The 18,429-nt window shown below is 37.8% G+C and overlaps 1 protein-coding gene across 4 annotated transcripts in view; it reads right to left on the reverse strand.

Annotated features, from left to right (window-relative positions):
- Positions 1-18,429, reverse strand: part of SYT14 (synaptotagmin 14) — a 209,843-nt gene that overhangs the window by 122,275 nt on the left and 69,139 nt on the right. For 3 of the 4 annotated variants that reach the window (XM_078441345.2, XM_078441344.2, XM_060643922.2), the window contains one exon: positions 12,435-12,650. In XM_078441345.2, coding sequence (XP_078297471.1) covers positions 12,435-12,650 — 216 coding nt within the window. Of the gene's footprint in view, positions 1-12,434; positions 12,651-16,768; positions 18,014-18,429 lie in introns of those variants that run through there. The other variant, XM_060643921.2, reaches the window with a different exon arrangement.

An 18,429-nucleotide genomic window follows, 5' to 3' on the forward strand; every position in this document is an offset into this window, starting at 1 on the left:
TCCAAACATGGGGCAGACAGGGTATGTTCTTTTGATACTATCAGGTAAACAACTTAGTTCATGCTTTCATGGTCATAACTGTCTCCTTTTTTTCCCTTTCTTAACTCTTATTCTACCTTGTGTTATGGCAGAAACTGGAAAGGAAAAGTATTTGAGTGATATCACCCCAAACTGAGGTTCAGTTTCAAGGCAAACTCATTTAAAAAAAATGTTAAAATTTCAGGAGTGTTTTGAAAACATTTAGAGAATATGTAAAAATAAACTTAGTACAAACAATTAAGTCTATATCATATACCACGTGCAGAGTGGGAAACATGGAAGAAAAAAGTTGAAAAGAAGTACAGAGAAATTTATCAATTTCTAATGATCATCTTCACAATAAAGCTTTTAATAAGAAACCAACAGCATCAATACATTCTTCAGTTCCGGTATTCATTTGTAAGTATTTATATTCTCTTTCTCAGTGATAATTTTTTTTACTGAGCAGTACAGAATCAGTATCACTTATAAAAAAATGTGAAAGAAGGATATATGAGGAATTAGCATCATAAATAAGCAATCATGGGGAGCCTGGGTGGCTTAGTCGGTTGAGTGTCCGACTTCAGCTCAGGTCATGATCTCCCAGCTTGTAAGTTTGAGCCCCACATCGGGATCTCTGCTGTCAGCACAGAGCCTGTTTCAGATCCTCTGTCCATCTTTCTCACTGCCCGTTGCCTGCTCATTCTCTCTTTCTCTCAAAAAATAAGTAAATAAACTTAAAAATAAGGCATTTCCCAAGTTAAATAATTATGATTTCATGTTTTAACACTCTGATTACATTTTCCTTTCCAATTTTTTAAGACAACAGTGTTAATTTAGAAACTTCTAACAGGAAAGAATCTGCCTACTGGTCCACAAACTACAGATTAATTTAAAACAATCATCTAAGATATAAATTCACCCCAAAAAATTAGTTAATGGATTTAATCAGATTATGTTAGGCAAGAGGGGTTAGTAGGAAAGGGGCAGAAGACTCAGTCCCTAGTGTTAAGAAGTTGAGAAACTAATGAAGATTTTAATTTTATTCAGCCTATTCTGTTAATTGATATTTCTTGACTTCCTTTCATTTACTGTCTACTTTACTCCTTCTTCCCAAGAAAAGAGGAACATTATATCTTCAATGAGTTCATGATAAAACCATTTATGTAAGTTCAAAAACACACAAAAGTATTCTGTGAGCAGCTTGTGTGTTTGTAAAGCATTAAAACAGAGAGTGGAAGGATATATGCCAAATTTACAATAACGCTTCCCTCTGGGAAGGGGGAAGGGGACAAGATAAGGAAACATTTAACTATCTAACAGGTTAAACTTTTGAAGGAACATGTATTCATTTATTACTATATACACTGTTTTAAGTTGCAGCCATAAAAAATTCTGGGGAAAAAAAAATACTAAAGTATGAATGGTGGTTGATTCTGAGTTGAACATGAGTGAATGCCATTAACTTCTGTGTATTTACTGTTGATGTTCCTACCAGTCCATCACAAGGTAAGGTGTAGCTTTTTATTGGTTGACTAGTTTATGCCTACTACAGCCCATATTTACAACACTGAACTATACTTGAGTATCATACTGATGGTGGTATCCTTAATTACTGCTGAGACTGATACAAAGACTTAAAATATTAGATGGGGCTTCTTAAATCTCCTATAATATACTTTAAAGCAAACATCTACAGTTAAGATTTTTTTTTAATGTTTATTTATTTATTTTGAGAGAAAGAGATAGAGCACGAGCATGGGAGGGGCAGAGACAGAGGGGGACAGAGATTCCCAAGCAGGCTCTGCATGGGGCTCGAAGGGGGCTTGAACCCACAAACTGTGAGATCATGACCTGAGCTGAAATCAAGAGTTGGATATACCCCAATGTTTATAGCAGCACTTTCAACAATAGCCAAATTATGGAAAGAGCCTAAATGTCCATCAACTGATGAATGGATAAAGAAATTGTGCCTTATATACATAATGGAATACTACTTGGCAATGAGAAAGAATGAAATATGGCCTTTTGTACCAACGTGGATGGAACTGGAGAGTGTTATGCTAAGTGAAATAAGTCATACAGAGAAAGACAGATACCATATGTTTTCACTCTCATGTGGATCCTGAGAAACTTAACAGAAGACTATGGGGGAGGGGAAGGAAAAAAAAGAAGAGAGGGAGGGAGGCAAACCATAAGAGACTCTTAAAAACTGAGAATAAACTGAGGGTTGATGGGAGGTGAGAGGGAGGGGAAAGTGGGTGATGGGCACTGAGAATGGCACAAGTTGGGATGAGCACTGGGAGTTGTATGGAAACCAATCTGACAACAAATTTCATATTAAAAAAAAAAAAAAAGAGTTGGATGCTCAACTGACTGAGCCACCCAGGCGCTCCTACAGTTAAGATTTCTGCCAAGACATGAAAGCTTTTGCTCTTATCTCAAGGTGACAGGGTGCTAGTTCTAGGTTCCTGTATCCTACATGGAATACTTCTCATGGGAACCAACTCCTAAAATCTTTCCTCTTATCTAAGCGAATTCTAACAAGAGTCCACCATGGAAAAGTTCTGTAGTATCTGAACCCCTGCTGGCCTTCTTAGAGTAAGGCTAAAGGTAAAGCGACAAGTCACTTATTTCCCACCCCCCCTCCCAATCTTTCCGTACTGGGTTTTGAGGATAAGAACTTTGCACATAAACTCTAGGCCCTTACTGCTCTGTACAGCTTGCAGAAGGTCTGCCCAAGTATTTTGTTAAATACAACAGGCATTGTAAGTGCTTCATTTCTGGGTCCAAGACCAAAACCCTGGATCCTTCCCAGTTGTATGGTTCTTTTCCTAGAAGCAACGTCTTCACAAAATTCTCTGAGAACAATGAGACATCATTTCTTTGGAGAAAAAAATAGTTTCTTTATCCTGGTACTAGGTAGGAGAGTACCTGACATGGTATATTATACTGGTCAAACACCTGGGCACGGGAATCAAATGAAGGTGTATTTGCACCCCAACTGTTAAAGTAGCTGTAAACCGTAAACTTGGGCATCCTAATGGACCTCTCTAAGCTACTGTTTTTCTAAAACTGGGATACTAGTTAAATAATCAGACAAATAAATAAAATGAGGGGCACCTGGGTGGCTCAGTCAGTTAAGCATCTGACTTCAGCCCAGGTCATGATCTCATAGTTCATGAGTTCGAGCCCCACATCAGGTGCATCAGGCTCTCTGCTGTCAGTGTAGAGAGCTCTGTCTCTCTTTCTCTTTCTGCCCCTCCCCCCCAAAATACACATTAAAAAATTAAAAAAAAAATTTTTTTATGTTTTTATTTATTTTTGAGACAGAGAGAGACAGAGCCTGAGCAGGGGAGGGGCAGAGAGAGAGGGAGACACAGAATTGGAAGCAGGCTCCAGGCTCTGAGCTGTCAGCACAGAGCCCGACGCAGGGCTCGAACTCCGACTGTGAGATCATGACCTGAGCCGAAGTCGGACGCTCAACCGACTGAGACATCCAGGCGCCCCTAAAAAAATTGTTTAATATTAATAAAATGAAAAAATTCTGTGAGGATAAAATGAAATGTTTCACACAAAGACTTTAGCAGTGTCTGAAGGACAGTAAAAATAAATGTAACAATAGCCACATTTAATCAACATCCCTCTGGCTTGTGGGCTCCTTCGTCCTAAGGCCTATGCACTGTACTGTCCTCCCGAACTCCATCCCGCTCTAAAGCAGTGATGGTTGTCCTTAGGCGGTAGACCTGATAGCATGTTAGGCACAGTTTTTAGAAGTAGCTTCAAGTTTCTATTAAACCTCCTTAAGGACAGTATCTCACATGCCGGAGGACAAATAGAATTGCACCTCCCTCATTAGGGATAGTTTCCTATGAGATCTGCTTCATTGGTAAGCTTGAATGTACAGCGAATACAGATACTCCAGTCAGTTTAAACCGCCCACTGCTGCCCTCAGGTAATAAGATTATTATCAGTCCATTTGTGACTCTATGTCATGCTCCCTAACTGTACTTGAGACTGACTTCCTATAGACTTTGCTAACAGAAACCTGTAGATAAAAGTGTCAAGTCTACATAAATGCAAGACTGTTATTAGCATTATTCCTCTACTTAGCAGACATAACTCAACCCCTAGCAAGGGACACAGCCTGTATTTAATTTATAGTGCATCTCTTATCTATTTACTTGGTTACTGAACAGTCCTTTTTAAAAAATCTATTTTTAGTTGAAGTATAGTTGATGCATAATTTTATATTGTTTCAAGTGTACAATATAGTGATTGAGCAATTATATTCACTACGAAATGTTTACCACCGTAAGTGTGGTTACCATGTGTCACCACACAGAGTTATTACAATATTTATTGACTATATTCCCTATGCTGTACTTTTCATCCCTGTGACTTATTTATAACTGGAAATCTGTGCTTCTTAATCCCCTTCATCTATTTCATCCATCCCCCTACCCACCTCCCCTCCGATAACCACTAGTTTGTTCTTTATACGTATGAGTCTATTTCTCTTTTTTGTTATTGTCATTTTTTGTCTGAATAATTCTTTTTAAAAGCATTGACCTGTCGGGGCGCCTGGGTAGCTCAGCTGGTTGATGGTCTGACTTCAGCTCAGGTCATGATCTCACAGTTCGTGGGTCTGAACCCCACGTCAGGCTCTGTGCTGACAGCTCAGAGCCTGGAGCCTGCTTCAAATTGTGTGTGTGTGTGTCTCTCTCTGTCCATTCCCCGCTTGTGCACTCTCTCCCTCTCTCTCAAAAATAAATAAACATATAAAAAATTTTTAATTAAAAAAAATAAAAGCATTAACCTATTCTCTGGTTACAGATGCTTACAGCTTCAGTTTTGCCATTAGCGAATTTTATGATCTTAGTAAAATCACATGTCTCTGGGTTTCAGTTTTGTAATCAATCAAGGATATCTTTAATGACTACCATTTAATTTCTATCATTCTTGCTAGCTACTACCAGACAAGTATCTCAGACAAAGAAAAAGAAAAAGAAATGTGAAGGATCAATATAGATTCACCATGGAAAACACAGAAACTTCAACAATTTATTTTAAGACGGGAAATCCTGAGAAACGTAACAGAAGACCATGGGGGAGAGGAAGGAAAAAAAAAAGAGAGGGAGAGAGCCAAACCATAAGAGACTCTTAAGAAACTGAGAATAAACTGAGGGTTGATGGGGAGTGGGAGGGAGGGGAGGGTGGGTGATGGGCATTGAGGAGGGCACCTGTTGGGAGGAGCACTGGATGTTGTATAGAAACCAATTTGACAATAAATTTCATATTAAAAAAAAAAGATTGGAAATGTACAAACACAGGTGCTCAGGGCCCTGTGTATGGCTGTACAGTCTGTGCACTGCAAAAAGTTACCTAATGGACGGGGGTGCTGAAATACAGCTTGTATTGGGTTTGCCAAATCTTATAATTGGAGGAAGGGATGCCTTTTTCTTCTTCAATAGGTGCTATCTGATCATGATGTAGTCCCTACTCACAGATGATACCTTTTTCTAACTCCCCCACATAGCAGGCTGTACCTTTATCTAAACTGTACAAAGACATCTCATCGTAGGTCACAGGCAGCCTGCAAAAGTAGCCCTATAAAAGAATTCTATGCTACTGCAAATGTAAAAAGATCTCCAAAACACAAGGATGCAGATGAAGTCTTTAAGATCAATTTCTCTTCAAATTGGCCATGTTTAAAGCTACACACACACAATTCTTCAGAGGAAAAATGAGCATAAATAAAAACTTGAAATCAAACAAAAAGTTCATCAAAGATCTAAGCAATCCATGTAATATATATAACTTTCACTGTTTTAAGACATTAAACATTTTTGTGACAAAGGCATCTGGAAATACAGACAGAATTTTTTTGTTCTTGCCTTCTTCACAAAGATATTGTGAAAATTAACGGAATAATATTTATAAAGCAGCTAAAATGGACTTAAAGTATAAATAATTTATTATTCTTAAGTATTAAATTATTTTAAAAGTAACATTTAAATAAGATGAACAAATTCAATATGTTTTAATGCCCCTAATTTTGAGATAACATCAAAATTAATAGCGTGAAACTTGTGAAGCAGCTGTAAGAAAAAGAATGACAGATGTATGTATATATATGGGTTATATACCCTAAGAAATAAGTGGTGCTAGAAATTATTTTACATAGCATTTTCAATGAACTCACCCAAAATAACAACATATGATTTTAGTCACAGAGCTATGCCATGATATAGAAATATAGGCTGGTAATCTCTATGGTGAACTAAGAATGAAAAACTATAAATAACAGACATTCTAATAATTTTACATTAAATTATCTTCATATAAAATCATCTTTAATAGGCTTCTCCTATCTAATATATAAATGGAAAGTACTAATTAGCATGAATGGGATTTCAGAGGTTGGTCTATCTTACCAACTCTTAAATAAGATATCCCCAACCTATTATTTAACTCTGAAACCTTTTAAGGATAAAACAGGATTATCAGAAAATGCCTTAAATTTTAAGAACACAGTAAAAATAAAATTAAAATTATAAACAAAGGAAACGATATTATTTTTTCCTGGAAAAATGTCTTACAGATATCATTCCCTATTGTAGTTGAAAAAAATGGAAGATTAATATGGCCACCTAGAGGAGAAAACATAACAAATACACCATCACATTCTTACTTTTTCTAGAATATCAGTTTATGTTTTAAAGGACTCAACTGAAGAGGTTAATCATGTATGAAAGAGACTGTAGTCGGATACTGCAGTAGCAGGGATGACCTAACAGAAGCTAAAACAACATTCATTTTGCAGTGGACCTGATAAGTATAGTTTTTGTAACTTACCATGTGGCCTTAGGTTAAAAATTACTAAAATCTCTTCTCGCTTTTGTAAAATGGGGATAATCTATCTACCACAACTATTTGCAGTGAAGATTAATAGTATGGTGTATACAGAGACTAAGAGTGTCAGGTACACAGTTGGCGCTCAGTATGGTAGTCCTGAAGTATCTGCTCAGAAAATCCTGCACTGTTTTCTCCTAGTCCTACCCAGGCCCTCCTTGACCCTCTCTAATCTTACACATACTTCCAGTACTGGCTGTTCCAAAGCTTCTCTATGAGAAGTCGTCAGTGTTGAGAAATGGACTAATGGTTTCTTACCAGCACTAATGAGGTAATAGTATGTTATGTAAAAAATGTACATTTAAGAATATGTTTCTTCCTACCCTGGAATTCCTTTTAGTTACCTCAAACTACACATCAGTTAATTTTGATCCATAGAAACTTCCAGAATAATATGCAGAATGAAAGATCAGAGCAATAAAGGAAAGCATCCATCCCTCAAATCCCACCAAGAGTACTATACTCAGCAGTCCTCTTCGGTGAGCAGCCATGAAGTGAGCAGTACTTCTGCTGAGTCAGCTACGCAGAGGAACCACCACCTGGTGGAGATTCAAAGGTGTATCTGAACCAAATCCCTCTCCTTCCCAAATATATGCCAGAGGAGGGTTTCCATTGTTGGGCTGGAGGGAGAAGGGGAACACTGGTTATAATCCCCTTCAACTACCTCTCTTCCTCAATTCCACAAGTTGAAAAGGAGGGAGTAGGTGTAAGAGAGTGCAGGCAGCAAACGTATACTTTCTGACCAGTTATTCTCTCCTTAACAAGATTCAATCTAACTTAACTATTCTAAGCAACTAAAACTTTAATTGAATGTTACTGATCACTTGCTATTGGATAAAGGAGGTTGTATGAATTCTTATCCTCCCCAGTCTATGTACAGCATTCAAAACTCTCCAGACAACATTCTCCTGATTCTCCATTTTATTGCCTTTACTTTCCCTTCTCTATTTAAGTGACATCCTTAATTCTCCTGCTAATGAAAGAAAATGATTCCCTGATCTTTTCTCTCCATATATTCTCCCTCAACAATTAAATCCATTCCCATGGTTTCTATTTTCTTAGTATGTATCATCTGAAAACATCTCTCTCTCCCTAACCTCATTCCTGATTTCAAGCTCCATGGTCATTTCCAACGGCTTAAATACCCTTGTTTCATTATATATGTTATATGTAACGTATATAATTACACATATATATATACATATAAAACAACTTTTATGTCCCACCTCTAACTATTAAGGACTTCATCATTCTCCTAGTCACAATGCTGGCAACCAGTGTCATATTTGTTCCAAATATATTCAGCTCCTAAATCTGATCAATTCTACCTCTATGTCTCTCCTATCCTCTTGTATTTCTATGACCTCTACTGTAATTCAGATTTTTACCATTTTCCACATAGACTACTCCAAAGACCTCCATAATTGGTGTCTTTTTCTAGTCTTCCTGTTGCTAATCTAAGGCACATTCCATTTCACGGGTTCTTTGATGAAAAACTTTCAGTGAGTTCTCACGGGCTAACAAATAGTAACTTTAGGCTGGGAAGCACTCCAGGCTATAGATTTCACCTTTCTTTCCATATTGTTTCCTACTCCTATCTATCTATCTATCTATCTATCTATCTATCTATCTATCCATTTATCCATCCGTCCATCCATCCATCCATCCATCCATCAATCCATGTTGGAGCCAAGTGGACTTTACTCCATACTTTGGGGTTTATGAAGTTCCCCCTATCTAAAATACCTCATCTTTTCACCAACTTTACACCCATTCTTCAAAGTTAAACCCAAATGCCATTTATCTAAAGAACTCTCACACCTTCCCAACAGATATTTTACTCCATTCCTTAAAACTTTCTGGAATTTTATATGCACTTCTGCATCTTTGTGTGTGGGCATGTTCAGAATTTACTATCACTTAAAATTGCTTTTACCTAAGATCTTGAGCTCTGAAATCTCCCATACCAGTAAAATTTACCTTTCTTCCCCTATTCCACTGATTCTACCTTGGGCTCAAAGCAATTTTTGACTTTTTAATAAGTAATAATCTATAATACAAAGCTATTCCCCTAATCTATTGCTTTCTTACTTTATCACTTGGTCATCTCTCCATCCTAAATCCCCACGACAGCATTTTAACAATAAGGGTACCCATCTCCACTGGGATATTCCAGGCACTTCAGATTCAGCATGATGGAAACTAAATTACCTCCTTCCACACAAACTTACTTCTCTAATACTCTCTAAACTAACTTTAAAAATCTTGATTCTTCACTCACTGCACACATTCAATCATTCAAGATTTATTGAGATCATCCTTAAATCTATGAACTTTGTCCCCAAACTCATTGCCAATAAAGATCTCATCACTATTTATTTATTGTTTGTTTGTTTATTTTTGAGAGAGAGACACACACACAGTGTGAGCAGGGAGGGGCAGAGAGAGAGGGAGACACAGAATCCAAAGCAGGTTCAGGCTCTGAGCTGTCAGCACAGAGCCTGACGGGGGGCTCGAACTCATGGACCATAAGATCATGACCTAAGCCAAAGTCAGACACTTAACCCACTGAGCCACTCAGGTGCCCCTCATCACTATTTACTTAACTAGTCCTTTCTACCTCAGTAGTCCGACCTCCAATTTGTTTTGTTACAATAATTAAATAATCTTTCTTAAATACATTGATCTAAAAGTGCCACACCGTCCAGCTTAAAAATCTCCCTGGACTCTAGATTTCCTATAAAACAATAAACTCCCAAGCATGGCATGCGATCGTATTATCTGCCCATTCTCCAAACACAGATCCTAAGTTAAAGACACTAAAATACACTGTCTTCTGCTTTCATGCAATCACGATTCCATGGTTTTGGAAACAGTTCTTACACAAGTCTAGGTCATCTATTCTGCGAAGTTACATTAGATTTCCCCATATCCCCACCTCCCATCTATAGCACCTTCTTCATTAAAGTAATAGACCTCTTATCACACTATATTACACATATGGCCAATGATCTTCCTCCTCTAGTCTGTGGGCTCTTTGAAACAAGCATATTTTATTCATCTTTATGTCCATGGTATCTAGTATGGCACACAAAAAGTTTTCAACAAATGTTTCTGAAATAAATAAATCTAAATTTGGAATGTCTAAAATCAATCCACCCTGGGTATTTTATCAACTAATTTAGAGTAGAAATGGTAGAAAAGTGAGATGGCTCCTAAATATATGGATAAAATGAAATGTGAAGGTGACTCCAGGACCTTTGTGCCAGTTCTAGAGGTTAGGGCAAGAACAGAAGAGCCACTGAGGTTATGCCCTCTCTTCTCACTGCTTTTCCCCCAGACTATAGAGCCATTTGAGGCTAACAGAACTATAGGACAGAAGCAATCAAGACAGCAGAGAACTGTAGGGAGTGAGGGGGTAGAAGCAGTGAGGAGGAAAAAATAAAAATCCTAAACTGAAGCTGCAGAAAGGTAAGTGTTCAGGGTCATAGACGACAGATGCAGGGCTCCTTCATGACTGCTCACCCTCATCCCCACTATTGTTTTCACTGCCCTCAGCTACAATGACCATTTATTGGTCACTTACCCACAGAGGCCAGAACTGTGCCAAGAAGTACCACACATACCATTTAATGTTCATGACAACCCTATCAGAAAGGTATAATCCACAGTTTAGAGACAATGGAACAAACCTAAAAACAATTAACTATACTGCCCCAAGTCTGTAGCTAGTATGTTAAGTCACAGAATGTGAACAAGGATCAGGTTCAAATCCCATTCTCTTTCGGTTCTACTATGCATGTGATGGGGTGTAAGGGTGTACATATGTTAGGGACTGGCTTTACTGCTTTGCATTACTCAGTTATCTTTGTAAGCACGTGTTGTTGTTGTTTTTTTTAAGATAATTTATTAATTTTGAGAGAGAGAGAGAGAGAGAACGGGGGCAGGGCAGAGTGAGTGAGAGAGAGAGAGAGAGAGAGAGAGAGAGAGAATCCAAAGCAGGATCGGTACTGTCACCACAGAGCCCAATGTGGGCTCAATCTCACACACCATGAGATCATGACCAGGGCCGAAATCAAGAACTGGATGCTTAACTGACTGAGCCACCCAGGCGCCCCATGTAATCACATGTTTTATTTTCTCTAGTACTAGGAAAGGTATTTTTGAGGGTAGAATCTAATATTTTAATTTCTTTCCTAGCATCTCATAATGAGTTTTCTGTATAGTAATCACTCAGCATTTGATTGATTTCTTACTATAAATTGTATACTAGTAGAAATAAAAAGAAGGCACATCAATCATCAATTAGCATTAAGCCAATGTTACTTTTTTTTTTTTAATTTTTTTCAACGTTTTTTATTTATTTTTGGGACAGAGAGAGACAGAGCATGAACGGGGGAGGGGCAGAGAGAGAGGGAGACACAGAATCGGAAACAGGCTCCAGGCTCCGAGCCATCAGCCCAGAGCCCGACGCAGGGCTCGAACTCACGGACCGCAAGATCGTGACCTGGCTGAAGTCGGACGCTTAACCGACTGTGCCACCCAGGCGCCCCCCAATGTTACTTTTTTTAAAGATGCTTTAGGTCCTTTGACAACTCTATGCGCTGGGGTAAGACTTTAATCAGAATAATAGGCTCTTAAACACAAAGCACAGCTATAAAATTAAAGATAGTTTGTGTCTGATATAATAATAAAAATGCTGTCTAAGCTATATTGTTCTTTTCCTCATATCTGGGTATAAAGATAAAATTACTAGGAGTAGTCATACATTGTATGAAGCATGTGAGCAACCCACCTAAAATGTGAAAATAAACATGCTTCAATTAATGGCAAGACCTCTTTTATTTCCCTTATAGAAAGATGTAAAAGCGTGTTAGAGTGGACGTGTATGTCCTACATAGGTTGAATTTTAAGTCAATGCCAGTACATGAGACAAAAATCAATTAGAGATAAAATAATCCTCGAAAATCCCTTAAGTTGCCCTTAAGCAAAGTATAGCACAGTACCAGCTCTCAATAAATCCATCTCAGACACTTTTTCCCCCTGCACAGAACAGATCACCGCTTCTGCTGTGTGCCACGAGCATCTGGCTCCTATTTAGGTGCCATACTCAATGAAAGAGCATGATTTACACTCCAGGATCATGTCCAGCACTAGGAGATCCTTAGACTCCGTCAGTTCCTCTAACAGGTATCTGGGGACTGATTCCACGTGACACAAAGCAGATTCGCATCTTCTACCTCACGCTTGCATTGGGAAAAGAGAGACAGAATTACTACGGTCTTTAAATTACTTGGCGTTTTGCTTTTAGGTGTTGTGGGTTTTGGCTTCGGTCCAGAGATCTGGATTTCAATAGATTACGTTCACGGAAACGTGACTCTGTGAGCCATCTCTTGTTTATCGTGCAGCCACAGATGCCTAGAATTTTAGGCACAAATAATCCAATACCACAGTGTATGATCCAAAAAAAATAAATAAATAAAAGACGCAACCTATCTTACCTTCATCTATCGATGCCTCACTACTGTAGCCGTCATACTCCGCAGACAGAGGACTGTACTTCTGTCTTGTTTCCCAAGCGTAGTTCTTTTGTCTCGAATCTGCCAACGGAAGTCTGGAATTGTGTGTTCTGGACAAGGCCTCATGGTATTTACCCAGCGCTTCGTCTTCACTTTCAGAGGATGAACCGTGCTCATCTTTGTCCATGTAGGAATTATCTATTTGGAGTGACAGGGAGAGCAAATCAAAATTTTAATACCATAAAGTATCATGAATTTGATATATGCACACACACACACACACATATATGCACAGATGTTATGTCACATATATCCATATACACACGAATATACATATACATACACAATCTGAATTTTCAGCTTTAGAGAAGTATAACATTTTCACTTAAGAACCCGAAGCTTTAGGTTTCCATGTTTTTAATAGAAAAAGATCAATATGTATATTCTAATTATATAATAATGTTGCAGGGATTTTCCAACCAGGTTACAGATAAAGGAAATAACAGAGCCTGCCACCTGACACAACTTTTTTAAAGGGTCAGTTGCACACAAAGAAACTCAGAAGTACTGCTGGTACATATGGGCCTGATTCAAAGATGTCACAAGAGACACCCTGGTTATCATGTTGGTCCAAGTTTTCAAAAATGATAATCCTTAGCGCCAGAAGTACAACAGAGAAATGGGCAGATGTATACTATTGGTAGTATTCTCATTGGTACAACGCTCCTAAACAGCAGTTTGGCAATACATATCCAACTTTTAAATCTGCATAGTCTTTGATTCATTTCTAGGAATTTACCAATTCTATTTCTAAGAACTCTAAGAGAATAACAGGTGAGCAGAGATATGTATTTCAGACAATTCGCTGCACTGTGTTTAACAGCAACAGAAAACAAAAATAAAACATAATCTAAAAGTCCATCCCTGGGCCTTGGTTAAGTACATTATGATAAATCCATACAATGATATACTATGCAGCCACTACAGATTAGGAGGTGAACTTACAAGTACTCACAGGGAAGAATAAATACAACATCATGTTAAGAAAAAAGAGGTTATAAGACAGAAGGCATACCTATGTCTTATTTAAAACATACACACACACGCACACACTTCTACATGTAATATACACACACACATGCAGTGTATGTTAATATGCACTTATAAAAATATGTGGAAGGATATACACTGATTTTCTGTGAAAGGTAGAATTACTAAGAAAATTTTACTGAAGTATATTCAAATGCAAATTTCAGGCCACACAAAATTTATATCATTCCTTAAAAAACCAGTTATTACCATTTTTTTAAAGTAAAAATTTTGAAACTGTACTATGTTGGGGTCCATTTAAACTAAGATGCAACCCTCTTAGAATTATAAAACATCTCTGGAAAGACAAAGATTCCACAGCAGGTAGAATTTATTAGGTCAGTCTAGATATTTTTCTCTTTATACTCTGCTCAGATCATCTGTAGTAGAGGAATCAAGGTTTGACATTCAAGTGGGTAGACACAGACTAAGTGATTTAAAATATGATAGAGAAATGGTATGTTTAGAGTCAGAAGTAAGGGAGCTGTGATGTCACTAGTCCAAGTCTTCCTTTTCAGTCAAGAGAAAACCGTGAATGGGTAAAACTATAAGCACTGTCCTGTTCTGCACTGTCCAAAATGTCGTCACTAGCCACTAGCCACATGCAGCTATTTAACATAATACAGTTTAAAACCCGGTTTCCCAGTGCCACCAGACACGTTTCAAGTGCTCAGTAGCCACGTGTGGCTAGTGGTTACTACACGGACTACATGGAACTTTCCCATCATTACAGAAAATGCTATTAGATGGTGCTGAGGTGGTGGCTGATCTGGTCCAGAACCTGGGAATTCTTACTCCCAGTTCAGAGCTTTTAGCACTTTGTGGGATTGTGGGATACCATGGTGGTGGTGCTCTAAGGCTGCAGAGCTCTGAGGAGGGTCACCAGAAATTCTGCAGTCACACTTCACCTATTACAAAACATTACCTAAAGTAACCTCATATTCAGAAACAGAGAAGGAAACTCTTCCTTCTCTTTCTATACCCTACAAGCTCTATGAAAGAACCTAAAATGCAGGTACTAGTAATTTTGATATTACTATCAGTGTTAACTAATAATATTACAGTTCAGCTATATGAAGAGGTAATCTATGGGTCAAAAGATTCTCAAATGATTTTTAGAACATAGTATGTTTAAGTTTAGGGGTGCCTGGGTGGCTCAGTTGATTAAGTGTCCGACTCTTGATTTCAGCTCAGGTCATGGTCCCCAGGTTGTGGGATCAAGCCCTGCACTGGGCTCTGCATTGAACATGGAACCTGCTTTAGAAAAGATTCTCTCTCTCTCTCTATCACTCTGACTCTCTCTCTCTCTCTCTCCCTCTGCCCCTCTCCCCCACTCGTAGTCTCTTTCTCTCTCTCAAAATAGAAAAAAAGAAAAAGAAGAACACAATATGATTAAGTTTAGTACTGACTATAATCTAGAATACCTGAGAGATACTTGGGTGTTTTAGGTACCAGCATGCTTCTGAATGAAAACAAATCAAAACAAAATTAACTCTGTACTGTTACTTGTGTAGCATTTATTACTAGTGTCTATTCTGTTATTTTCTGAATAAAATATGTAAACTATTCTATTTTACTTCTTTGCTTATTTCTGCTACTGTAAGTAAGAAGGCTAACAAAACGAAACAAAGGCTACCCAAAACTACTGAATTTGACAATCAAAAATCTGCTAGAAGAGTAGACTCCAAAATGGACGTATTTCCAAAAACTGGCTTCCCTTTCCAACTAGTCTAGCCATCCTGGATCGGCCTCTATTATATCAGTTAAGGACCATTAATATAATCGATAAACAGCAGATCCCGATTGTGTCTGATGTCCTGTAGCAGAACCGAACGTCTTCCTCACGGCTCCTGCCACTCAGATTTTTGTTATTTTATGAGAATCTAAATTTATTTTTTTAAACGTCAGATACATATTTTTAAATTTTTTTTTTTTTCAACGTTTTGTATTTATTTTTGGGACAGAGAGAGACAGAGCATGAACGGGGGAGGGGCAGAGAGAGGGAGACACAGAATCGGAAACAGGCTCCAGGCTCCGAGCCATCAGCCCAGAGCCTGACGCGGGGCTCGAACTCACGGACCGCGAGATCGTGACCTGGCTGAAGTCGGACGCTTAACCGACTGCGCCACCCAGGCGCCCCAAACGTCAGATACATATTTTTAAAATAAAAGCCAATGTACTTTTGGTCAGCAATAAATGGAAATGACGAAGGGATTTTACCAGAAGCAATTACCAGCAGGTGCAGAGCAATTCTGTACCCAAACCAAATCACCATCAGCTCCTTGTTTTGAAAACTGTCACAAATACTGTGGCTGAAAATATAAATGCTTAGCTGGAATCTTAATTCTACATAGAGAACTCATGAAAAATAATAGATTATTCACATATACTCATTATAAACACAGAAGTCATATACAATTCTTAATATGTGGCTAAATGAATGGACCTATTCTGAAGTCTGTTATGCAATAAAATAAACTCTACTGCTCTAAAGGAAAAATATAAGATACTTGATATCCCTCCATCACTCAAGATTCTTATTGGGAATGACTCGAAGAGCAACACAGTATAAAGGTCTTAGGGGTTAATTACAAAAATATAAAATGTTAAAATTCATTAAATAAGTTCCAGCTCAGTAAAGAATGCACACTACTTAAGAAAACTATGGAGTTTCAGGTTGTATAATAAAGAAACATTAAGAAAAATTAGGGCCACTGAAGAAGTGGCCAAATAATCAAGGGACCAGGACAATACTTAACTTAGCAGTGTACAAAGAACATGAATGCTTTCAAAATAAATGATCGCCCAAAAAAAAAAAAAAAAAAAAAAGGATGACCTTAAAAGTGTCTCCCAGTAAGAGGATTCAGGAAAATCTTTTTTCTTTTAAGTATATTCATTTCTTTTGAGAGAGAGAGAGACAAGCAGAGAGAGAGAGAGAGAGAGAGAGGCAGAGAGAGGGAGAGAGAGATAATTCCAAGCAGGCTCACACTGTCAGTGTGGAGCCTGATGCAGGGCTTGAACTCATGAACTGTGAGGTCATGACCTAGGCCAAAATCAAGAGTCAGGCGCTTAAATGACTGAGCCACCCAGCTGCCCCCAGGAAAATCTTCAATTAGATCTATAGACATGTAGTGGAAAGTTTCGAAATTTGGATGATGTTTTCTTAATTTAAAAAAAAATCAAGAGAAAATTTTATCACTCAAACCCACATTAGGAGGAGACCTCACCTTTTCTTGGTATTATCTTAGAATATTTTTCATCTTTACTCTTTGCTGTTCCTTTGTTGGCAGAAATGGCTTCATTTTGCTTTGTTTTTATGTCTCCTTTCACTTTGTAACATGTTGTTGGATTTATTTGTTCTTTGTGTTTTCCGTGTAACTTATCTTCGGAATTTGCTGATGGTGCTGGATATATGTCTTCTTTCATGATGGGTTTCTGTATCGTATGTCTGTTGCTTGCCAAAATATCTTTTGGAGAACACTCATTTCCTGACCACTCATTCCCTTTGGATCCTTTACTTTTAATACGTTTTTCAGTCTTCTTTAAATGATTTTCTTTCATTTCTTGATCTCTTACCTCCTTTAAATCATTCTTACCATCATCAGGAATTCCTAATCCATTTTTTTTATATCTGTCAGTACTTTCAAGTTCTTGACAAGCAGGTATAGCCCTTGCATCCTGTTTGATAATTGATACCCCTCCATCACTCAGGTGCCCTTTCAAAGAAGAATCACCACCAGCATTGTTACTTTCTTGGTATTTGGACAGAGTCTGTTGCCTATCATTAACACGTTTAAAAATTCTTTCTTCGTTTATCCCTTGCTCTTGCTTTTGTGAAACTGAAGTATTGTCACAACTGATCTGATTTGCTCTGTGCTCTAAACTAGACTGTGTTTTCTGACAATTATTGTCTTTGGAGACTTGTGGTGACGTGGCAGTTGCTGGCTTAGCAGTATCTACAGCTTCTGCTACTGCAGAGCTTTCTTCTTCTGGGCGGAAGCCACTGATCATACTGGTTACCTGCTCAGCCACTGAGTCAGTGAAAGCATAGCTGACTTCTCCAACAGCAGCAGTCAAATCTTCTACAGCATTACTGATTGTGTCCACCAGAGAAGACACTGAGGGCAGATTCTGCTGGAAATTTTTGAAAAATGCCATTTTCTAATTCTTTATTCCTAACAGATGCAATAATGGACTTTTCTCTTCCCGAAGTATCAACCACTTTGGAATGTGAATTTAAAATTTACTTAAATGTTGTTACTCATGAGCTCAATATTATTATTTTGCATTGTAGCGTTTAATCTTTCTGTAAATGCATTATGCATTGAAAGAAATATGTTGAAGCAAAGACTCTTCCAAAAAAAAAAAAATCAAACCACTTGTCTTAAATGTAATGAAATTTTTTCCCACTCCATAGCTATCATAAAAGCAGCAAGACAATAATTTCCCCTCAAACACTATCGGTTTTTATTCTATACCTGCAAGAAGAAGTATAAAAAGGATTTTTATTATGGACTTTTAGTTTATTTATTAATAGTCTATGCAGGGGAACTACCCTATATTATTAACAAACTAGCAATATCATTTCAAACTAACAAATATATTATAGGGAAAATACCTACACAATTTGCACAGAGGTTACAATAGAGGAGAGAGCAGAGGGTGAACATCTGCTGAATGGCTACCAGATGCAAGGCATTGTGATTTACAAGTTTATCTCCCCTGATCCCACAATAATGCTAGGAGGTAAATATTATTATTCTTATTTAATAAGTAAAAAAAAAGAAGGTTCAGAAAAATTAAGAAGGTCCCCCAAACCTTTCCAAGGGATCCTCAAGGTAAAAACTACTTTTATAACAATAAAGGGATATTTAACTTTATCACTTTC

The sequence above is a fragment of the Panthera onca genome, chromosome F1 (genome assembly GCF_046562875.1).
Source record: "Panthera onca isolate mPanOnc1 chromosome F1, mPanOnc1 haplotype 2, whole genome shotgun sequence".
In the NCBI taxonomy this organism is placed as follows: Eukaryota; Metazoa; Chordata; class Mammalia; order Carnivora; family Felidae; genus Panthera; species Panthera onca.